Below are 24,842 nucleotides of genomic sequence, written 5' to 3'. Positions count from 1 at the left end.
AAGCAAGTGATAGTAGTGAGCATCTGGCTGGAAGCAGTGAAAGCGGTAATAAGTTTTTGGACTCTGGACAGATTTGAAGCAGAACCAACATAACTTGCTAACAACATGGATAAAAACCACGACATTTAAGCATTAGAGCTCTAAAAAACCAAACCAAACCAAATAAACCACTGGGGAAAAAGCTGGCTGATAAAGCCATGAATATAATTCCTACATTTCTGACTCCCTGGCTCTATAGAGAAAGAGCACTGGGTTTGTTAAAAGTTGACTTGTCAAGATGTATTACAATGCTAGTTTCAAGACAGAATTACAAGAGTGTCAAGATGTATTACATGTATTACAATGTTAATTTCAAGATAGAATTACAAGAATTTTAAGATGTATTACAATGTGAAGCTCAAGATAGAAAATATATTGTAAAATATGGAGCAGTATTAATGTCCTCTGAGCAACGCTTAACAGTATATAGCAGCCTTTGCCCTCACATTTCTGCTCCAGGTTGTTGGAAATATGTCAAGACCATGAAGCAATCACCACAGATTCTGAGAAACTCATTAGTCCTTCCAGTGGCAGCCAAAGAAAAATCAAACAATAATTTCCAACTGGATTGTAAGGATTCCTAGAACCAATTTAAATATCCATTACAGCATAATGTGGACAGAAAAAGGTATATTAGGTTGTCAATATCTTTTGATTAGTACTGCATCTTATTTTAGAGAGCCTCATTTGTCCTCAAGATGAATCTTAAAAGCAAGCAACTATTAGAATAAGAGAAGCTAGCTGGGCTTTTGGAAAGATGTTGAAGAAAATGCAAATTTAAAATGTTTTATTTCATAAATTTATTTTTGAGAGAGACAGGGTATTGCCCTGTTGCCTAGGCTGAAGTGTGATGGCCCCGTCATAGCTCACTGCAGCCTCCAACTCCTGGGCTTAAGGTATCCTCCTACCTCAGCCTCCAGGATTGCTGGGACTACAGCATGAGCAAAAGTGCCTAGCAAAAATATTTTAAATCCGGCCAGGTAAGGTGGCTCACGCCTGTAATCCCAGCACTTTGGGTGGGCGAGGAGGGTGGATCACCTGAGGTCAGGAGTTAGAGACCAGGCTGGCAAACATGGTGAAATCCCATCTCTACTAAAAACACAAAATTAGCGGGATATGGTGGTACACGCCTGTAATCCCAGCTACTCGGGAGGCTGGGGCAGTAGAATTGCTTGAACCTGGGAGGTGGCGGTTGCAGTGAGCCGAGATGGTGCCACTGCACTCCAGCCTGGGCAACAGAGTGAGACTCCGTCTCAAAAACATTTTTTTTTTAATCCTTAAAAAGATATATCCTCTGCTGCTACTCTAGAACTCCAGGTGGAGGCAGGTTTCTAAACCATTTCTTTTGTACAGGAATCACTGGCTTGGGTGGGGTGTGGTGACACTGCTGTCTCAGAATTAATGTAATCATGCATCACCACACTTCCTTTCGGACTATATTTTCAAGGCCGCTGTCTGCCTGTTGAAGATAATATTAGTTTGATGCTCACGTATTTTCAGAATCAAAATATCTAAGTGAGGAATTATATGAAAGTTGTAGAGATGTGTTTTACATCAGTTTTAGTATAGCCACATGGTTAATAACAGCCTCATATTCAGGGTTTGGATTGCAGCAGTGCCATTTACTTCACTGCAATTGCTAAATAAATCTCATCTTTAAAATTGGGATAACGATACAGTCTTTCTAAAGTTGTGAGGATTAAAGGAGTTAAGGCTGGGTATGGTGGATCATCCCTGTAATCCCATCACTTTGGGAGGCCGAGGTGGGAGGATGGCTTGTGTCCAGGAGTTGGAAAGCAGTCCGGGCGACACAGGAGACCCCCGTCTCTACAAAAATAAAAAGTGAAAATAAAACAAAGGAGTTAATGTTAGCAAAGCCTTCAGAACAGTTACTAGCATAGCCAGTACTTTGTGTATTATTTTAAGACCACTGCCGCATAGGGCCTGATAGCTTTCAATTTACATGCTTTAAAAAAGCAGAGAAATTGAAACTGTCACATTTTCCCAACGCTCCCTAATTTCACTAGTTGCTTGACGCATTTCGAAGCATTTAGAACACTGCAAATAGGAAGGTCACAAAGAAAGAAAACAAAGGAACCCGAGTTCGAAGTGTGCTTTCTTCAGTTCAAAAGTTGTAGTTTAACGGTCCCTGGTCATCCCTTGCCATTACACATACTCTTCGAAACGCACTTTTTTTTTTTTTTAAGTAAAAGTTATCCCTAAACAACCTAACATAAAAGCAGACCATTTTCCTTGACCACTCTGAGATCTGGGTGAGCAGTGGATGTTTAAATGCTGGCATTTCTACAAGGTCGGCAATTAAGAATTCACGAAAATAATCACGCCGAATTATCAGAAAAACACCAAGAGCGCTATGAGGCCTCGGAGCCTTCGCTCCCCCTGGAAGCTACCAGGCAGCACATAGGGGCAAAGCTCAGGCCCCGAGCACCGGGAATTCGGCTGTGCCCTCCCGCCGGCTCCGCGTCCCCCTCCGGGCGCAGAAGTCTCGGCTCCCGCGCCTCTCTCGAGCATTCAGCGCCCAGAGCAGAGAGCGGAGCCTGAGGCGCGTCGAAGCCGGGACGGAAAAGGGGCCGGTGCTGCTCTCGGGAGTTGTTGGGGCCTGGCCCCCGCGCGCCGGTAAAACCGGCGAACCGGCTATCCCACAAGCAGCCAGTAATCCGCCAGCGCCGAGGGGCGCGCCCCAGGGCCAGACCAGACGCCCGACACCCAGAGGGCGGGTGCTGGGACGCGGACCAGGCGGGGCCAGGCTGGACCAGGCGGGGCAAAGCGCGCGGGGCGGACCCCGAGCGTGGGCGGGGCACCGCGGGGCGGGGCGCGGCGGGCGGCCCTCCCGGCGCGGCGCGCGTTTCCGGTGTGCGCGGCGGAGCGCTAGGGCGGGGGCACAGTCGGCTCCCAATCGCGCACAATGAGACAGCGCTGAGCGCCGGAAGTGGGGCCGAAGGAAAACACGGAGAGGGAGCCCGGCCGGGACAGGAAGAGGCTGGGGACCGCGGCGAAGGTGGTGAGTGATCCTGGGCGCCTTCTCCTCACGTCCCTGCCAGACTCGCCTCCGCGCTGATTCTCCAGTGGGTTTCCTGGACTCCAGAGTAGCGGTCCGCCTGGCCCCGGAGGTACGTTGGTTCCATCCCCCGTCGGCCTCCTCGCACCAGTTTAGGTGACCGAGGAACCCCAGGCCGGCAGAGACTGAGCTCTCGGTTCGAGTCCGTGTTTTCACTTTTTGTCACACTCTGAGGGCACAGAAGATGGGATTTGGGTCAAGGCATTCGTCTCTGGCCCCCTGGCCGGCTGGGGGAACCCCGGAACCCCATGGAGGCAGCAGGTCACTTCCTGCTTCCTGGTCCCCACGGCGGCTTCTTGGCCAGGAGTGCAGGGACGCCTCCTCTTTCTCCGCGTCGGGCTCAGAAAGGTGGAAACTGAGGCAGATCGGTGGTGGAGCGTTCAGATGAGGATTGAAAAGGAGTGTCATTCCTCGGGGAATTGCTGTTCCTGACAAAACCAGACTTGTTTGTGGTTGGAGAACGGGGATTGAGGATGTTAGCTGGAGTTGTCGCTTGATCGGAAACCCAGCCCCTTTGATTACAACTACACCTTGGTCTGGAGCCCAGCCCCTCCGTAACCTAAGCGCTCAAAGCCGGTCTGTCCGGAATGGTGGTGGTGAAGGGACGGAAATTGGGAGTTGAGAGATGTAGTACTCCGTTGACGTAAAGTTTCGGTGTATAACACTTACAAATAATTGCCCACTTCAAAAAAAAGACTCTTTCGGGAGTTTAGTAATATATTGGCTTCGGATGAGGTTTTCTTTGAAGAGAAACGCATTGTTACGTAGGGAAAAGCCCACCAAACTTGTTATGAGTAATATTCTGCTATGCTACAGTTCTCGAATCTATAGACCTCTTATTCACAGATTTATTCTTCATGCTAAATAGTATTAATTTTCATGAAGAATATTAGAGGACCAAGGCTCTCAACCTCTAGGGTAATGCACTGATTATTAAGGATGTGATAGAATTTTTGTTTTAAAAAAATAGAGAAAGTTTCTTTCTTAAAGGCTTTTGGGCATCTGCACGATAAAGGTGTTATTTTGTATACTTGTGTGATATCTTGTTATATAGTTTGATGTTTCCCCAAAATGCCTTCTTTCAGGTGCAAAGTAAGAAAATTGAAGTCAAAGACCATGGGAGATACAGCAAAACCTTATTTCGTGAAGCGCACTAAAGACCGAGGGACTATAGATGATGATGATTTCAGAAGGGGTCACCCCCAACAAGATTATTTAATAATGGATGACTATGCTAAAGGCCATGGCAGTAAAATGGAAAAGGGCCTTCAAAAAAAAAAGGTAACACCAGGGAACTATGGGAATAACCCCAGAAAAGGACCATGTGCTGTTTCCAGCAATCCGTATGCATTTAAAAACCCAATCTACAGTCAACCCGCTTGGATAAATGACAACCACAAAGATCAGAGTAAGAGACGGCTGTCTGATGAACATACTGGTAATTCAGACAACTGGAGAGAATTCAAACCTGGACCTAGAATTTCTGTTATAAACAGACCAAGAAAAGACTCCTTTCAAGAAAATGAAGATGGTTATAGGTGGCAAGACACAAGAGGCTGCAGAACTGTAAGACGACTGTTTCATAAAGACCTAACAAGCCTAGAAACCACGTCAGAAATGGAAGCAGGAAGTCCTGGTAATGTTTTCCAACTTGTCAGCGATGTCTTATTCTTTTTCATCCAAATGAGTTTTGTTATTTTCAGCAATTTAGTTTCAGTTTTTCATAGTTTCTGTTTTAAGATGTGGTCACTTATTGTGATTATTTTAAGGACTGTAATCATGATATTTGGGCAGCTTCAACACATTTCACATCTTGATCCCTTTAAAAGTTTATTGTGCCCCAAGGCTCATTTTACTTTAGTAAACATGTTTTCTGTAACATGTTTTTTACACAAGAGGGTAGTTATATGCCTCAGGGGACCATATCATAATTGCTCAGTGGTGTGTATATTTTAACAATTATGATTATACTTTTGCATTTGAATAATGAATGTGTTCATAATATACACGACAGAATATAAACTTTTTTTTTTAAAAAAAACTTATCTGTTGATGTAAAAACACAATATAGACTGTGTTTATTTCCTGCAACAAGAGATACATCTTTTGGGTGTAGTGTCAGTGTCCTGAGAAGGATAATCTAAGATTTTTGTTTTTCAAAAGGATCATGACAGGTTGAGAAACAAGTTTAGAAAGTCAGAAATACAGATTCAAGCTTTGCTGTTTGGTTTCAATAAGACCAAAACTAATTTCGAAGTGCCCTCACATGCTTGGTTAATTGCCCCAAAGGGATAATAAGGAGATAATATGTTTTTCTAAAAGCAAAAGGTAGATTTTGTCCATGTGGCAGTGATTTCTACAAACAGGAAGGTTATTTTTGTCTAATGGGCAATATTCACTGAAATGAAGTAAAGATATAAATTAGATGGAAAAAATGAAACAATAGTATCATAGTTGGAAACCTGGACTTTGTAAGTTTATTGGCTGAAAGCCTCTTAGTGGTCGCATAGAATGTGTTGCAAACTGGCCAGCACTTTTAAATAAAATTTTTGAGTTTAAATGCATTCAGTCAATGCAGCCACTTTCTAGACCACCCCATGCCTTTTCCCTTCATGTTATCTCATAGTGGCCAGTTCATATATAGATTACCTATAAGGTGTTTGAATTTGTGTCCTGTGCATATAGAATACTTAAAAGTGAAAAGGTCATCTCTTATCTTTACAAGGTCTTAGGATAAAAATAAAAGTCTCAAGCATTTGTTAATATTAAATGGGGGGAAATGTGCTTTTCAGAGATACTTCTAGTTGTCAGATCTATTTATTTATTTCTATTTTATTTTATATTTTACTTTTTGAGACAGAGTCTCACTCTGTCTTCCAGGCTGGAGTACAGTGGTGCAATCTCGGCTCACTGCAACCTCTGCCTCCCAGGTTCAAGCAGTTCTCCTGCCTCAGCCTCCTGGGTAGCTGGGACTACAGGCACACACCACCAAACCAGCTAATTTTTGTATTTTTAGTAGAGATGGGGTTTTAGCATTTTGGCCAGGCTGGTCTTCATCTCCTGACCTCCTGATCTGCCTGCCTCAGCCTCTCAAAGTGCTGGGATTACAGACGTGAGCCATTGTGCTTGACCGAAAAGCATTTTAAAAAGAATGTTTATAGATCAAAAATTTGCAACCGGTTGTTGACTAGAAAACTTTTGTATGTATTTTTATCTTATATGTGTTCTTATAAAAGCAACTTAAAGTTGCTTTTAAGTGTATTTGAATAGAAAATGCATTTTGCTGTCATTTTATTGGAGGTAATTCAAAAGCTTGCATATTTTCCCTGTATGACATACAGGTATATTCTTTCACAATTATTGAGTAAAGGCTTCATATTGGAAGTATTAGGATTTGATGTAACATTTACTTTAGAGACTATTCAACTGAAAGTATAAAGTAAAAAAGGATCTCATTAAAGAGATTGAAATTTATTTATCAAAATTGTGTCTTAGTAAGAAAGGGTCTGCCGGGCGCGGTGGCTCACGCCTGTAATACCAGCACTTTGGGAGGCCAAGGTGGGCAGATCATGAGCTCAAGAGATTGAGACCACCCTGGCCAACATGGTGAAACCCTGTCTCTACTAAAAATACAAAAATTAGCCAGGTGTGCTGGCACGCATCTGTAGTCCCAGCTCCTCAGGAGGCTGAGGCAGGAGAATCACTTGAACCCGGGAGGCGGAGGTTGCAGTGAGCCGAGATGGTGCCATGTACTCCAGCCGGGCGACAGAGTGAGACTCCATCTCAAAAAAATAAGCAGATAAAAAATAAGGAACAGTGTGAGAAGATATAATGAAAATTATGTTAGAGTTGTTTTTTTTTTTGTGTGCCTGAAATACAGCACTACTTTCTTTTTCTTTAGCTCTACATTACTGCCCCTACCTTATCCCTCAAATGTCTAGGTTGCCAATTTAATGTATTTGGGACATTGCCATTAATGATCATAGCTGGAAAGCATCCACTTAAATACACATGTCCTTTGTGAACCATATGCAAATAAAATAGGGAAACTTGGAATGCTGAATGTAGAGAACTGTTATGACAATAAATCTGAGGTGAGCCAGGTAGTCTTCCTCTAACTAATTATGAGAATTTCTCATCAGTACCTAGCTTAACCCTCCAAGAGTCCCTCCAGTGAGAGTTTTTGACAGTTTTTACCATGGATTCCTGGGAAACTCAGTTCAGAAGGTTGCGTTACCTTGTCAGTGCTAGTCCACTGTAGATGTGAATGGGTATGTTCCAAGAAGGGCTTTTAGTAACTTTTTTCCAGTTTTTATGTTGTTAGATAAAAGGCTGAATTTCAGGATTCTATCCTTTGTTTGTTTTTAGACAGTTTCACTGTGTCACTGAGGCTGGAGTGCGATGGTGAAATCATGGCTCACCGCAGCCTCACCTCCTGGACTTAAGCAATGCTCCCACCTCAGCCTCCTGAGTAGCTGGAACACACAGGAGCATGTCATCTTCCCTGGCTGATTGTTTTCATTTTTGCTAGAGATGACGTCTCACTATGTTGCCCAGGCTGGTCTTGAACTCCTGAGCTCAAGCAATCCTCCCACCTCAGTCTCCCAAAATGCTGGGGATCACAGGCATGACCCACTGCACCTGTCCCCATCCATATTTTAATCTATATTTTCAATCCCTTTACTTTGATTTAGCCAGGTGGTTTTGGAGAAGTTGTTCTCTTGGATTAGCATTGTCCCCATCTGTACAATGGGGACGATATTAGTATTAGCAGGATTGCTGTAGGGATTAAATTGAGGCAGTACATATAAAGTGCTTTAAATCTATTGCATAATAAGATACACCATCCTGGTAGCTGCCGTTATCTGACAGAATTTCTGCAGCCATCCACTTCTGTATAAAAGCGATAGGAGTTAGTTACTTGTGGTCTTTGGAGGAAGAGAGAAGTTACTCTTTCTAGAAAGTGACAGCAAGTACAGTAATATGGAGAATGTTTTGTGACCAGAAGAGAGGAAGGGTTTAAAAACGAATTCAGTTCCCTATCAGTCACTGGCTTGCAAACTAATAGGGGTTTTTCTAAAGGGTGTTGGAATATTATTCGAAATTTGTAATGAGTTTTTGCCTAAGAAACCTGTAATAATAAAGTCAGATGTAACTTTTTTGATAACATTTATAATGGTAAGCAAACTAAATGAGAGTGGACACGTCTCTAAGTAAAAGAGGTGCTTATCTGAATTAAAAAAATTGTTCAGACCAGGAATACTGGCCTTAAAAGATTATGATAAATTTAATTGGGAGTAGGGGAAGTATTAAAAAGGAAGTATTAAGGTAGCCCAAGGTAGCCTGATTTTCTGTTCAAATGACAACTTAACCTTTTAGTATTTATTTGTTCAGTGCCTTTTGACTGATTTTTTTAAAACTACTTTTCTAACACTTTAATTTTTTTTTTTAATTTTCTCATATTATGGAAGTTGTTTGCAGAATGTCATGATAGTCATCTCAGGTAGTTTTAAAGCAATGCTTGCTGGCTATCCTTTAGAGCTCTCAGCAAGCTTTTTATAAAATTGGAGGCCTTATATTTCCTTTTTGGACAGATTTTTTTCAGCCAGCCAGCTCATTGTAATTGCCATACTAGTAATAGTGAGTCTCTCTGAAAACTTTATGGAGTAATTGCCTCATGTAGGACATTTCAGTAGGTTTATATTTCCAAGCACTAATGTGTTACTAATAGTTTCATTTTTCAAAAGTTAAAAGAAGTTATCAAAGCTATATAAAACAATTTTTTATAGTTTAATCCCACAATCACTTTAAAGTTGAAAAGTGGTAGGTTTTAAAAAGGAAGAGAATTATTATTCATTATAAGGACTGTAGAACTAATAGCAGGGTTTATAAACAAATGTACTTAGAGAAAACTTTTGTTTCAATTGCCAGTTTTTTTCCTTTGAAATATGCTCAGTGTACAGGCCATTCAAAGAAGCTAAAATGAAAGTAAAGATAAAATGAGAGATAGTTGTCCTTAGTAAATAAAGGTTTGGCTTCAACTTCTTCATATTAATGGAGGGACCCGGCTTACGTGTTACTGAAGGCTAAATTTGCAACTAAATGATTGATTTTTCACTCCACATGAGGATGTAGTTAATTTCTCAGTTGTCCAGGGGTACATTGTCCATTTTGCCTTATTGAGTTTGTTCACTTACAGAAAATGAAAGCAAATGTGGATGGTTTTAATTAGAATAGGTGTACTTTCAAGTATTATTAGAATATATTAGATATATTTACAGTATGTATTGTAATATATTACATGTAATAGAATTATAGATATAGTTGCCTTCAGAGTATAATTTTTCTGTTGTTTGAGTATACTCAACAGTATACCAGGAAGAGATAACAAAAATAAACTATATGATAGAAGTAGAATTCCTTTAAGTTTTCCAAAATGATGATTTCTATGGATTAACGTCTGCAGGCGATGTGCTCACTGACTACGGTATTCAAGCATTTTGTACATGGAACAACTACCTTTCCTTCTGCTGTGCATTCAGATGTGATTTATTCTCCCACATGATTTAATATATATGTAAGGTCTGCTTTTTACTCAGGAGTAGCATTATTCAATATTGCCAATAATGTTTTTCTCCCAACTTAAGAAAACAAGAAGCAGAGGTCCAGGCCTAGGAAGCCACGGAAGACTAGAAATGAGGAAAATGAGCAGGATGCAGACTTGGAGGGCCCCGTGATCGACGAGTCTGTGCTTTCAACGAAGGAGCTGCTGGGCTTACAGCAGGCTGAGGAGAGACTGAAAAGAGACTGCATTGACAGGCTAAAAAGGGTAACATCCATATATATATATATATATATATGTACGTATGTATATATATGTTGGTTAGAATTCTGGTTTTGACCTAAACTTTGTTAGTAATTGAGTATACGTGCTCTGATCAGTTAGATACCCTACTCTGTTTATTGGTATTTAAGCACTACAAGTTAAAAGTGATATCCAGTGTGATTTAATAGGATTAGGAGTCATTGCTATTATACTTAAAATGACTGTTAGGGTTGTGATAAAGGGAACAATAACAGTAGCAATTTTTTTAAAAAAGAAGCAGCCAGGCACAGTGGTGTTCCTATAGCCCCAGTCACTTGTGAAGTTTAAGGCAAGAGGATTGCTTAAGCTCGGGAGTTTGGGACTGTAGTATGCTATAATGGCATCTGTGAATAGCCAGTGCACTTCAGCCTGGGCAACATAGTGAGACCCCTGTCTCTTTAGAGAAAATAAATTGAAGGGGAAATTATTTCCTGGCTGATTTTGTTTATCTGAATGTTTGGTTATACGTATATCTCTCTCTAAATAAATCTCTTCAAATTATAGCGACCACGAAACTACCCTACAGCAAAGTACACCTGCAGACTCTGTGATGTTTTAATTGAATCCATTGCATTTGCCCATAAGCATATCAAGGAGAAGAGGCACAAGAAAAACATTAAGGTAAGTTGAATGTAACCGAAACAAGTCTGCTTACTTGTCAGTTGTTATTACTTGTCATCTTTGTGGCTTTCTTCTCCTTAAGGCTATGCTATTGATAAGCTTACTGCTTTATTTATTGAATAATTTGAGCCAAAATACATAATATATTAGGTCAGATGTGTTTTACTGGTTAGTCTTGTGAATTTTCTTAAGGGCAGCATCAGGATATATGAAGTCATTGATTGGACCTAGGTATATGTCCTTATACTAATATTAAAGCAAACATTGTTTTTAAGTGCGGTTTTTAATATTCTTTCCTTATAGTTTCACCTTGTGCCTGCTTATCCTCTGTTATCACTGATTCATATTATGTGCATAAGGAAATAAGTTTGATAGGATGAAGAGTAACAGAGCTAAGATGAGAAGGGAGGGCTAAGAAAAAGAAAACTCTGTAGGGCCTTATTGTCTTTGTGAATGGTAGAAGGTTAAAAACTGTAAGTCATTTTTAATTTCAACATTTGATCTTAAAAGGAGAAGCAAGAGGAAGAGTTGCTCACTACGTTACCCCCACCAACACCCTCCCAGATAAATGCAGTTGGCATTGCCATTGACAAAGTAGTACAGGAATTTGGCTTACACAGTGAGAACTTGGAACAGAGGCTAGAAATCAAACGTATCATGGAAAATGTGTTTCAACACAAGTTACCAGGTATTTTCTAGGTTTGCTTTTTTCTGTTTAAGTACCTAAAAGTACCTCATTCATTTCTCCTACCAGTAGTAATTTTCACCAGATAATTTGCCATGTCATGAAGCTCTTGTGTTTTCTGGTTTTTTTGGTTTGTTTTCGCTGGTTTTTCCCAAGGTAACAAGGACTTTCACATACATTGCCATTGTAAACCTGTTTCCATTATAAATTTTACCGTGTGTGTGAACGTTAAGTTGAATGCTACATATTGTTGGGGCACTATGGGACTGTTCAGTATATATTTGTTTGCCTTTCTACTCATCTAAATTGACACTAAATTTTGAGTTAAAATCAAGAGAAGTATCCTGAAATTATTTTCAGTTTATTTATTTCAAAAAAAAATTTTTTTAACTTTATTAAAAGAATTGCAACATTTAAAATGAACTTTCAAAACTAGTTTTAAGAAATTTGTAATGGATTTTGTGTACTGTTGAATTGATTTTCCAAGTTATGTCTGTCTTCTGCCTATTTTTAACTTTAGATCCTTGGCATAATGGGGAGGGGGGACAACTGTTTGGAGTGTATTACTATGAAAATTTAAAGCTAGGTATGGTCAGTGCCTGACACAACTACTGTCAATCCTTGATAGCAACAAACCCCACCCCATGTCATCCCCCAGCCCCCACTGGCCATTCCTGTTTAGGTAAATGGTTGGAATAGCTTAATCATTCTCAATCCTTGCTGTGCATCAGAATTATCTGTGAAGCCGCAGACAACAGTTTTTACAAAGCTCAACAAGTGATTCTGATCCACAGCTAGGGTTGGAATCATTATTTATATTTGTCACCTTATAAACCTTAAAACCATTTGCTCTCCTGAAAGAGCATACATATAGTATTTGTAATATATGTACTTTCATAAGAATAAGGGAAAATAATCTACTCATTTTATTATATAAGTATCTCCTGAAAAGTCAATTGTAACTTTGATGATTTTTGCTTTAGAGTTTCAAGTAAAAATGAATGTACTTTGTTGTGGAAAACTGCTGAAACCCAAGGAAATCACTTGAATTTTAGCAAACCTTAAACAAAACAACCAATCTCTAATGAGAAAGGATACTATTTTGGCATCATAGTAAAACATTGAAAATAAATGCCATATATACAGGTAGTACACATAAATGCACATCTTCCTCTGAAGAGTGAAGTGTGTGCTGCCTAGCATTTTAAATTATATCAGTGATGTTGTAATTATTCTTCAAAAGTTTATCTGATAGAGATTATGTTATAACAAATGCTTTTTGTTCATAATGTAATGAAAATTTCATATTAAATATGCCAAAAGATTATTTTATTATTGTTTTAATAAAACCTCTTTATAGCAAATTACACCTATGTGTGCATTCTAAAAGGTGAAAAGAAATGTTTCATTAGCTCTTGAATATACTACCAGGTTTATAATCTGAAACAAAGGCACCCTTTTTCAACTGGCACATTTAAAAAATTTCAAATAGTATTTTCTTCATAAACTGTGAACCTGATAATGTAGCAGTTTGACATTTTACAACTGACATGAAGAATGGCTGTTAAGCTAAATCATAGCTGATGTAGCCTTCCGTGATTGATTAAGTGAAGAGCAAAGAGCCACCTATTCCTGTCCTTGGTTTATGCCAGTCTTGAATACAAGTTTGCTTTTGTGTGTAATTTTAACTAATGGTTCTGTTTCTGAAATAGCTGTTCGTTGTTATAACTTTTGAGAAATTCTACATTTATAACTTTCATTTATTTATTTTTAGATTGTTCGCTAAGATTATATGGGTCATCCTGTAGCAGATTGGGTTTCAAAAATTCAGATGTGAACATTGACATCCAATTTCCAGCCATTGTAAGTACAAAATGAAATGTTGGCATTTTGAGAGTGGTATAGAAATTCTTTATTGCAAATGTAAACTGTCTATGAATATATTTTAAGTGTAATGACAGCATCCACTTGCCTTCAGTTTCAGAGTCTTTTTAAAAAAAAAAAAAAATACCCTGCAAATTTTTATGCTTATTTTACTCTGTAGATCTTTCATACTTCCAACACTGGTTTTCCAACCATGTGCACCTAATGGGGATATTTAGGTTCTGTTACTTTTACTTTTTTCTGTTACAATAAATTTTCTTGATAAAATCAACTTTCCAATGGCAGGAAGGGAATTCAGATTTTAAACAGTGTAGATATTTAAAGATTTATGATCTGAAAGCTTAATTATCTCTGGAATTTCCTCTTTTTGTATACTTATTTTGTTGAAGTAGTTACGCTTTTAAAGAATCACACTTATCTTGGATTTCTGGTTTAAACATGATTGAAAAGTATGTTTATGACTTAGAATTTTAAAACTGGAATGTAGCTGGGCACGGTGGTACAGTCCTGCAGTCCCAGCTACTCTGGAGGCTGAGGCGGGGTGATCATGAGCCCAGAGTTTGAAGCTGTAGTGAGCTGTGACTGCACTTGAGAATTGCTGCTGCATTCCAGCTTGGGTAACATAGTGAGACCCTATCTCTTAAAAAAACAAACAAACAAACAAAAAACCTGAAGGGCACTTTAGTAAATTATCCATTTCTCTACCAGTAGTTCCCACAGGCTTGTTTATAGATGATCTGTTTGCAGTTACTTGGGTTGCTTGTTAAAAATCCGGATTGTGAACTGGGCGCAGTGGTTTAACCCTCTCTTCCCAGCTACTCCGGAGGCTGAGGGTCAGAGGATTACTTGACGCCAGGAGTTCATGACCAGCCTGGCCAGCCCCATCTCTCTCAAAAAACAATCCAGATTCTGGGGCCCCAGAGGTTCTATTTCATAACCTCTCTCCTCTTGCTATACCTGACTGCTGTAGCTACCTGGTAAGCTACCCAGTAGATCTTACTATTTTTTAAAACTTGCTATGCCTGACTCCTATAGCTACCTGGTAAGCTACCCAATAGATCTTATCGTTTTTTAAACTTTAAATTCTGATCGGTGATTTACCAGCCAAAGCAGTTATTTTGATCTGGTGTCATTAATTCATTTAGCAAATATTCACTAATCCCATTTGTGTGGCAGACATACTGAGTTATAAAGGACAAAACAAAGATAGTTCCTCTTTATGGAACTCATCTAGTAAAGGAGATAAGTAATTACCTTGTAATTATAGTGAGAGCTGTGCAGGTAAACAAGGTTCAGGGATAGAAAAAGGACAAGGGCTGGGCAGAGATACAGCAGTCATGAAGGCCTCTTTAAAGAGGGAACATTTAAGCTGAGTTCTAAAAGTTGAAAAGGAGTCTGTGGGAGAGGGGAAAACGCTAGGGGTGGGGAGGAAAAGAGTTTCAGGCAAAGTGGGCAGCATTTGCAAATACCCTAAAACAATAAAGAGTTTGGCATATTCAAGGAGCTAAAAGAAAGGTTGTATAAGTGTGGTAAAGAGACCGAGAAAACTGAGAATTAGGATGGAGAGGTAGGCTGGGCCGGACTTGCAGAATAGTGTAGTCCGTGGTAGAGAATTTGGTTTTGATTTAAGGGTAGTAAGAAGTCATTGAGAGTTGTAAGGATACAGTTTATGATTTTAAATGGTTCTGGTTCCAATGCGAAACAAGGATTTTAAAAAGAAAGGCGAGACTGACTCCAGGACCAGTAAGCTATCTGTTGCAGTGGTATTAGAGTGAGAGGTAATAGCAGTTTGACAGATTTCCAGCTACCACTTTGAGACTTGCTGAGAGGCAGGTTACCTCAATAATTAGTTCATGAGATGTTAATGGTGTAGTAGGTCTCTTGCCCACATTCATCCACATTTGGTGTTGATCTGTCTTTGACTGACATATGCACACAGCATAGTAAGTAGTTTCTTTACTCGGGTAGCAATGTGTATTTCTCATTTAGAAAGGAGCTTGGGGAACTTCAGTCAGATGACTCTATTATATCAGTGAAGCAAAATCACTTAGGAATAATTTCATGTATTCGTTGATTTATTTCCTAGATGTCTCAGCCAGATGTCCTCTTACTTGTTCAAGAATGTTTAAAGAACAGTGGTAAGGCTAAATTCCACATTTTAAAATTTTTATGTTGTCTAAATTTGGATATATCTTATTTCTCAAACTTTAAAAATAGCAAGGCATGTTTTAAAAATTATTTATATGGGTAATATCCAAAGTAAAAAACAAGGGAAATGCCCAGGAATTATTAACTAGAGTACTGTTAGTAGTTCTGCTATGCAGAATAACCATTTCATAAGTAAAGCTTTTAGCTTGATGACATCATCACTATTTTTAAAGATTAAATGAGTCCTAGATGTGACTAAGAAATGCAAAATATGTAAAATGTACTCTTGAGAGTAAAGCCAAAGGATAATCTGCTTTTATCAATGGTTAAAATCACTATTTTACCAACAGTGAATAGGTGTGACCCAACCCTAATTAGTGAATCCGCAGATTTGTGCCCATTTAGGTTTATCAGTTGTCTAATATAACGTCCAGCTTGGGGCTTTATGGCTTTTTGTTTTTTACATAGGCCTCAAGAAACTGTCATCTCTTGGATTAGTCATCCCCATCTTCCTTGTTCTAGTTAAATTTTTTCTTCAATCGATACATATTTTAACACTGAACATTTTAGTACCTTTTGCAGCAACTTTGTTTTTAAGTGTATTATCTGTAGTTCTAATTGTTATCCATGTAACATTTGAATTTTCTGATCCAATGATGTAGTCACTTCTCATGAAACATTCATTTGCAAACTAAGGATTTTATATTAATGTGATAACTTGATTTTTAAATATAATACTTTTTCCTTTTCAAGTCATTTCAGAGCTTTATTTGGTAGTGGTCATTCAAAAGACTCAACAGCTAAGGCACAACTGGTACTTGTACTTTATCTGGTTCTGCTTTTAAACAAAGCTTTAATTAACCCACTTCGTATTTTTTTTTCTTCTTTCCTCAGACTCCTTTGTTGATGTTGATGCAGACTTCCATGCTAGGGTGCCAGTGGTGGTGTGCAGAGAAAAGCAAAGGTCTCATTTCTTTAAACTGTTTATTTATTAACTATCGATTTGCCAAAAGCACAAATACTTTACTAAATCTTAATGTCCAATTTCTAGAATTATAAGCTTTTTATTTGGTTATCACATATGGTTCCTACTAACATTCTCCCTATACTTTTGGCATTTGATGTAAAAGGGGAAAATCTTATTTTAAAAATAATAAAATGACTTAAAAGAAAAAATAAAGGAAGGAAACATTTCAGTCCATTTCAACTCGTTAAAAAACAGCCTTATTAAATAGTTACCTGCTGTAATCACCTGTATTTGCCATCCTTTTCAGCAACATTTATGGCAGTGCTGAGTTAACAGTGTGACCTTTCCAGTTTATCTCTCTCTCCCTCTATGTGAAAGTATTACCGTCACTACTGTAAATGGGTGATTTATAGGCTGTAATGATTCTTCATTTAGGCAGATTCCTCCAACTCTTGGGAAAACACTCTTGTATTGTTACAGAGATGAATGATGCTCCCATTTGAAACATTTTATAATGTTTTCCAAAAAAAATAATTTTAATATTTGAAAACACAAAATTGTAGTCCCAAAAAGTAAAGTTTATTCAGAAATAGCTACAATATCTTTCTTGTAAAGAAAATTCAATTTCTTAAATGACTCATAAAGATGTAGTGAGTTTAACTTTTAAGATTTTTTTATTTTTGAAGTATTTATTATCCGTGTATATTAGTTGTTGGCATAAAAGATACTTTTAAGACCTGTATAACACTTTTTTCTTTTTTTCTTTCCCATTCTTATCCTCTACCTCTCACCAGTGGTCTTCTTTGTAAAGTGAGCGCGGGAAATGAAAATGCTTGTTTGACAACAGAGCATTTAACTGCCCTTGGAAAACTAGAACCAAAGCTGATTCCTTTGGTGATTGCCTTTAGGTACTGGGCAAAGGTAAGCTTGAGTTCTTTAAATGCATGAATACATTCTACATATGTATAAGCAGCATGCTTTGATTTTTACTTAATTTAATCTTCAATGTTTAAATGCATATTTATAGACATCAAAAGGAGAAAGGCATCTAAATTTTGCAACAGAAACATGTACAGACGGAAGAGTCAGTGTTTCACTTTAACAGTATTGCTCAAAAGATCAAAATGATTTATAGTGCTTATTAAAAATCAGATTTGTGGGTCAAATCTCAGAGGTTAAGGCCCAGGGATTTACATTTTAACTAGTTTACCACAGTGGTTGTTAGGCACAGAAAAGCTGAGATAAAGCTTCTCATATCATATCCAGTAACATACACAGAGACTGCAGAAAATAGAAGATACTCTTTGATCTTATTTACATTTCCATAATGTTTTAAATATAATATTCCAATTAAAATACTCAAACAGTAGAACATTTAACATTCCACCAAATGTAAGTTTGAATCATGATTATAAAATTGAAATTCTGTGTATGTGCTTTTAGAGAAAAGCAAAAGCTTTACTGATTCAGGTATATCAATAACAATAGATAGTTCCTGTTTCTTGAATCCCGAATGAACAAACGATGTCCCACTCTTCACTAGGTAAATGATAATTGGAATATACTATCCTTTGAAAACCACCTCCTGCTTCTTCACTAAGTAGAATGTGCCTTTTTAGCTGTTTTTTCTATTAGTGATGATGAGTTTGTCCATGTTCTCTTCCTGTATCAACCTTTGTGACCAAAGCATGCATTATCAAGGCTATAGGTTAGGGTAAGAGAACCATCGAACTGGCTTACATTTGCAAGTGAATAGTCATTTTTAATTCATTAACATATGTTCTAACCAAATGAATGAATTTACCATGGATATCAAAAAAATAAAATGGGAAATAATACTTTAGGGCTGTCCATGAGTGAGTATGGTTAACAGGATTAAATATTCAAAATTGAAACTATGACTTAAAACCACAATATGTGGTTGCTGCAAAAGGAAGTTTTATATATAAATAAGGAACTTGTATATTTTATAACTGCTATTTTCATCCAAAGAATTACCATAAATCATGTAATAAGAATGAAGTTACAGGTTTTAGGCCAAATCGGGTAAATGACAAATTCATGCAAAAAGAATGCTTAACCTTTTTTTCTCTTGTTTGTAGCTTTGCAGTATAGATCGCCCTGAAGAAGGAGGTCTGCCACCTTATGTGTTTGCCCTTATGGCCATTTTCTTTCTTCAGCAGAGGAAAGAACCCCTTTTGCCTGTATATCTAGGATCATGGGTATAAAACTTTTTTTTGCTTATATATCTGAACTGAATTTGATACAAGTTTTGCATAATTTCAAAATCTAGACACCTAACCAGAACTGACATGGTTTTATTTATTCTATTAGTGTGAATATTCATACCTTTCACTGCTGAAATATTAATGTCTTTGATTTCCATATGCTGACCTGTAACCTGCTTAGGGATATTATTACCTTTCTAGACTGCAAAATCTCTTAATTTTTGAAATATATATGGTCCTGAGATGAACAAGAGACTGTGACCCTGTATGAAATTTACCATTTAATACATTATTTTTTTGGGTACGGTTTTCTAAATTGATACTTGAATTTACCTATCACCTTCAGACAGACAGACTGTGGGAAGCATTTGGTTCACTGTAACTTCCTTTCTGTTTCTAATCTATTTCTCCCCATAACCTATAAAACAAAAAAATACATAAACATTGAGATTGCTACCTGTACCACAAGATGCAGAACCTAATAGTCATCTCTTGAATAATATTTTGACATTTTTAAGATGAATTAGAATTCATATGATCAGTCTTTCTGGATAAATTAATGTTGAGTTGATTTGTTCAAATAAGATTTAAGAAGAGACCATCTGAAAGAGTGAAAATGATAATTAGCTCATCCTCTTAGAAACCTTATTTTTAATCCCTTGGTATTACCTTGATATATTTTTATGTGTAGAAAGACTCCCATTTTGTAGAAAGACCCCTTAGAGAAAAGCTTACTTTGACACATTGGCTATTTTAACTACTTTTCTTAATGCATACAGGTTTCTCTAATTATTTAAGGGGTTCTCAACAATGGGGACACATCAAAAAATATATTTAAAGATAATTTTTTCCTTAATAAGCTGAGATTAAGGAGGGACTTCTATCTACCAGGCCCTGGGAATAAAGACTGAAGTAGAATAAGCCACTTATAAAACTATCCTGGCATAAAGGATTATAGCATGTTGTGTATCCTAGTAACCTAAAGGTAGTTCTTTTTGTACCTGTGATATTGAAATGAGAGAATTCAGAGCCACAAGAGGGTATCTCTACCAGACCTCTGTCCTGGTAGAAAAAAGAGCAAGAGAACAAAATCAGCCTTTAGTTGATAAATAACTCTTTCCAGCACACCCAAGTGGGAATCTGGAAAGTCTTTGAAGTTTTCCTTTCACCTTGATCTAAGAGAGACAGGAATTTAGGAAAGTATCAAACCAGTTGGACCCCCCTGCACCTAAAAAAGCCCTGGAACAGGTTGGATAAGTTGAGTTGCTCACTACTGTCTTACTGAGTGAGATCTGCTTTTTCCTGTGTCTTGATCTTCTCTAAGTAGTCATCTGTCATTAGCATGAGAATGAAGGGAAAAGAAAAAGCTCTTCTGGTGATGAGATTCTCCTAAGGATTTTTCAGGGTAGTGTGGATACCCCTTTCTACGGCCAGCATATTATTTTCTTGTCAGTGATGCTGGAAATTAAGTGATACCGAATTTGATTTTGATTCAATTATTTGTTTATTCAAAATTTAATGACAAAAGCAGGTATGTGGTGATCAAACACTGGATTGAAATAATTGGATCCATTAAGGCACACTACCACTTGAACCAAAATGAACCTGCCATTTTCAGCATTTTAAACTAGTTAGGGAGTGAAGAGAAAGGAGCAAATATTAAATACCTTATTTATGCTAGATATTTTACATAGATTATTTCTGCAGAAAATCCAATGATATATTATTTCTGCAGAAAATCCAATGAGGTCCTCATAATTATGTACTTGAAAGTATTTACACGTTAACTCCTTCAAAATATTTAAAGCACTGTGTTTACTAGTCATTGTAGTACTCCCTGAAGGGAATACAAAGATGGACAAGACCAAATTCCCTGTAAAGAAGTTTAATGTTTTGTGCCTGTGTGCCCTGATCTGTCGTTTCAAAAATCTTTTTTTTTTTTTTTTTGAGACGGAGTCTTGCTCTGTCACCCAGGCTGGAGTGCAGTGGTGCGATCTCTGCCCACTGCAACCTCCGCCTCCTGGGTTCAAGCAATTCTTCTGCCTCAGCCTTCCGAGTAGCTGGGACTACAGGCGCCCACTGCCACACCCAGCTAATTTTGTTGTATTTTTAGTAGAAATGGGATTTCATCGTGTTAGCCAGCATGGTCTCAATCTCCTGACCTCCTGATCTACCTGTCTGGGCCTCCCAAAGTGCTGGGATTACAGGGGTGAGCCACCATGCCTGGCCTTCAAAAATCTTTTAGTCATTCTGTCTCAACCTACTGAGATCTCTTCCATGTTGGAGACTCCAATCCTCTCCAACCTTTACTCCCGATCAGAATTCCCATTTTATTGTCATTAAATCTTGATGTGATTGAAGTTAATTATAGTGAGTTGTGAATGAAGAATAATTTTATATTATACAAACCTAGTCTTTAGCAGATATTGATACTTTAGAGATGCCAGATAATATAGTAGAAAGAAAGGATAGTTTTAAAGTTTAACAGCCCTGGAACTGATCTTGGTTTTACCACTCACATCCTTGTGACCTTGAGTGAGTTATTTAATCTCTGAGCCTCACTGTCATTCTGTACCTTAAATGAGATAATGAATGTAAAACTCCTGAAGCAAGGAAGGAGAAAATGTTAGTTGTTTTCTCCTTCAGTAGAATGTCAAGTTCTACTTGTGGTGTGGAAGTGTGAACTCCTAATCAAGTGATCTTTCTGCAAATAACAACTGTAAACTCTGAACAAAATACAGAAGCAACAGCATGAATGTCCTGCAGACTGAACAAATCCAAACAGGCTTGGGAGAGGAGTCAAAACTTGGAGCAAATGACAAACACAGAATGAGTCACCTGTTTTTCTGTAGCTCTACCCCTAAAGGCAGCTCTGATTTAAAACAAACAAAAGTCAGTCCTCTTTCTGGTCAGAGGAACCAGGGCCATCAGAAGATAAGGGGTATAAGACGAGGAACTGAAAAGAAAGATAACAGAGAAGTGGAACTCTTAAAATGAAGAGAAATGGAACCCTTAAGAAGAACCCGGAGTGTAAAAACTCAGGATATCTCTGGCCAACTCCTGAACCAGTTTAGTTTGGCCTGAAAGGAACCTGGAAGTTGTCACTCTAGTCCTCACAGGAAAAAACTAAACAAATGAACAGAATCCTGCCACTGAAGCCAATACTAGGGTAGAAAAATTTAAAGTGTAGATGACAAATTTCCAAAGGGTCAGTTTAGACATACTTGAGAGTTAAAAATTCATCCCGTTCTTAGGAGGGCTTCCCTAGACTTTTGTGTGGGATTAGGAATCTCACCAAATTCTGAGGGTGTAAAGCTGAGAAAAGTCCCCAAGTACTTCTGGCAGGATGAGAGGAAAAGTAGCCATTTAGAAATAATGCCCAGAGCATTTTGTTGTTAATGAAAGCCTGCCCTCCAGGGGTACATGTTCACTGAAGCCTAACCCACCCAGGGGAAGGGAGGTACCTAACTCCACATCCTCTAGCCTTCCTGTCTCATCTAAGTAGGGGTGGGTAGTAGGAGGACTGGGAAATACTTAGATCACAGCCTAGGGGCACAGGGTCACTAAAAGACTGAGACCTAATCTTAAAATACAGTGTTTCCCCTCTCCAGGGATCATAAGGTCTGAACTACAAGTGTCAGACCTTTTTTTAGGTAGTCTTTAGGGAAATAGAGACGACAAAGGAGACAAAAACAAGGACTCCAGAGGAAGTTTCAGCCACTGCAGCTGCAGAAAACAGTAAACATCCTAACCCCTAGCTAGATAAACACAAAACCTCACCCTAAAAGCCTGTTTACCCAGTACATCTCTAGCTTTCAACAGAAATTACAAAGCATGCTAAAAGGCAAAAGCACAGTTTGAAGAGACAGAGCATGTATCAGAACTTAACTTGGATATGACAGAAATGTTGAAATTGTCAGACCAGAAATTTAAAGTAATAATGATTAACATGCTAAAAGCCATAATGGAAAAAATGGACAACATGCAAAAATAAATGGATAATATAAGCTGAGAGTTGGAAACTCTAAAAAGATTTAAAAGGAAATACTAGAAATCCAAAAACTTGTAACAGAAATGAACAATGCCGTTGGGCTCATCAGTAGACTAGACTGAAAAATCAGTGAATTTGAAGTGATGGCAACAGAAAATTCTCAAACTGAAAAATAAAGAGGAAAAGAAATGAAGAAAGGAACAGAATACCTAAGAACCAGGTCCATTAGTCAAAGTTGAAACATATGTATAATGGGAATACTAAGAGGAGAAGAAAAAAAAAGAGCCGAAGAAATAGTTTAATACTAATGACAGAATTTTTCCAAATTAACTCCAGACTTCTAAACCACTCCTGTGTGGGGCAGCCTATAGTTAGGAGCCAAGGCTTAAAAGAACTGGTCCAAGATCTGAACCACAATCTACTTGAGGTGTGGTAATTTCCAGTTTGCCTTAACAAATTAATTACTTGCCCCTAAAACAAAAACATCACTTTTTGGAGTAAAATAAATGATGGCAGAATTTTTATAATATTTATAATGTCTAGAATACAATCCAAAATAGAAAGAGTGAAAGTGGGACCTACTCTCAAAGGAAAAGGAAATGAACAGATGCAAATCCTAAGATGACCCAGATGCAACTGTCAAAGACATTAAAGCAGTTGTTATAGCTATGCTTCATAAGATAGAGGAAATAATACACTTGGAATAAGTGGACAGGAAATGTTAGCTAGAGAAGTAGGAAATATCAAAAGAACCAAATGGAAATTTTGTCTGAATGGAAAAACAGAAAACAGTTTAATGTTAGACCTAAAACCAGTGATATCAATAATCACCTTAAATATTGATAGACTAAATATCCCCATTAAAAAGCATAGATTGCCAGAATTTATTTTTTTTAACTTTCGGGCTCAAGGGTATGCTTGCAGCTTGTTGTACAGGTAAACTCGTGTCACAGGTGTTTGTTGGGCAGATTGTTTTGTCACTCAAGTCTAAGGCTGGAACCCAAGAGTTATTTTTTCTGCTCTTCTTCCTTCCTCCTACCCTTCACCCTCAAATAGGCCCCAGTGTCCATTGTTCTCTTCTTTGTGTCCATGAATTATCATTATTTAGCTGCCACTTATAAGTGAGAACTTGTGGTATTTGGCATTTTGTTTTCTGTTCCTATGCTAGTTTGCTAAAGATAACGTCCTCCAGCTCCATCCATGTTTCTGCAAAAGTCATTATCTTGGTTTTTTATGGCTGTATAATAATTCTACAGTGTATATGTACCACATTTTCTTTATTCAATGTATCAATGATAGGCATCTAGGTTGATTCCACATCTTTGCTATTGTTAATAGTGTTGCAATGAATGTTCACATGCATGTGCTTTTATGGTAGAATGATTTCTGTTCCTCTGGGTATATACTCAGTAGTGAGATTGCTAGGTTGAACGGTAGTTCTACTTTAGCTCTTTGAGGAAAATGTTCCCTTTTTTCTGCAACCTTGCCAGCATCTGTTATTTTTGCCTTTTTAATAGTAACCATTCTGACTGGTATAAGATGGTATCTCGTTGTGATTTTGATTTGCATTTTTCTAATGATCAGTGATGTTGAGCTTTTTTCATATGCTTGTTGGCCACATGTATGTCTTCTTTAGAAAAGTGTCTGCTCATGCCCTTTGCCCAAACTTTTTAATGGAATTTTTTCTTTTTTTCTTCTAAACTTGTTTAAGTTCTTTATAGATGGTAGATGTTCACCAAAATTGTCTTCTATGCTGTAGGTTTTCTGTTTACTCTGTTGATAGTTTATTTTGCTGCGAAGTTCTTAAGTTTAACTAGATCCCATTCAGAATGAATTTTAAAAGTAAGACTAAATTCTGTCTAGAATAAATAAATTAAAATGTAAAGACATATAGGTTAAAAGTAAGTGGATGGCAAAAGATGTAAATTGTAACCATACAAGAGAGGCTATGTTAATATCAGATGAGATGGATTTCAAGCAAAAAAATATGCCAAAGACAAAAAGGACATTTTATTAGGGTAGGGTCAATTCATTGGAAAGACAAAACAATCATAAATGTTTGCACCTATTAAGAGAGCACCGAAATACATGAAGTAAAAAGTGATGGAATCTTTTCTACCATCTGACAACAAGATTTTTAACAGCTTTCATTAATTGACGCCTGTGTTAGCTAAACACACAGTATAGACAGTATAAGCTGATAGACACTACCAACCTCCTAAGTGATATTCATAAAACACTATACCCAATAATTGCAGAATACATATTTTTTTCGAGTCCATATGGTATATTGATCAAGATAGACTATATTCTGGTTCCTTTTTTTTTTTTTTTT

The 24,842-nt window shown here is 37.7% G+C and overlaps 1 protein-coding gene across 10 annotated transcripts in view; it reads left to right on the top strand.

The window, feature by feature from the left end:
• Window positions 1–2,904: 2,904 nt before the first annotated feature.
• The window catches only part of TUT7 (terminal uridylyl transferase 7), a 69,579-nt gene continuing 47,641 nt past the window's right edge, over window positions 2,905–24,842 (top strand). For 6 of the 10 annotated variants that reach the window (XM_037733885.1, XM_017515594.2, XM_017515590.2 and 3 more), the window contains exons 1-10: window positions 2,906–3,170; window positions 4,204–4,754; window positions 9,766–9,947; window positions 10,488–10,604; window positions 11,115–11,292; window positions 13,064–13,152; window positions 15,260–15,311; window positions 16,216–16,285; window positions 17,083–17,209; window positions 18,391–18,510. In XM_037733885.1, coding sequence (XP_037589813.1) covers window positions 4,235–4,754; window positions 9,766–9,947; window positions 10,488–10,604; window positions 11,115–11,292; window positions 13,064–13,152; window positions 15,260–15,311; window positions 16,216–16,285; window positions 17,083–17,209; window positions 18,391–18,510 — 1,455 coding nt within the window. In that variant the 5' untranslated portion in view covers window positions 2,906–3,170; window positions 4,204–4,234. Of the gene's footprint in view, window positions 3,215–4,203; window positions 4,755–9,765; window positions 9,948–10,487; window positions 10,605–11,114; window positions 11,293–13,063; window positions 13,153–15,259; window positions 15,312–16,215; window positions 16,286–17,082; window positions 17,210–18,390; window positions 18,511–24,842 lie in introns of all 10 variants that reach the window. The other 4 variants (XM_017515595.2, XM_017515589.2, XM_037733886.1 and 1 more) reach the window with 3 other exon arrangements.

Source organism: Cebus imitator, unplaced genomic scaffold (genome assembly GCF_001604975.1).
Source record: "Cebus imitator isolate Cc_AM_T3 unplaced genomic scaffold, Cebus_imitator-1.0 Scaffold553, whole genome shotgun sequence".
NCBI classification, from domain to species: Eukaryota; Metazoa; Chordata; class Mammalia; order Primates; family Cebidae; genus Cebus; species Cebus imitator.
Note: the sequence above shows the minus strand (reverse complement) of the source record. Positions and strands in the feature narration are given on the sequence as shown.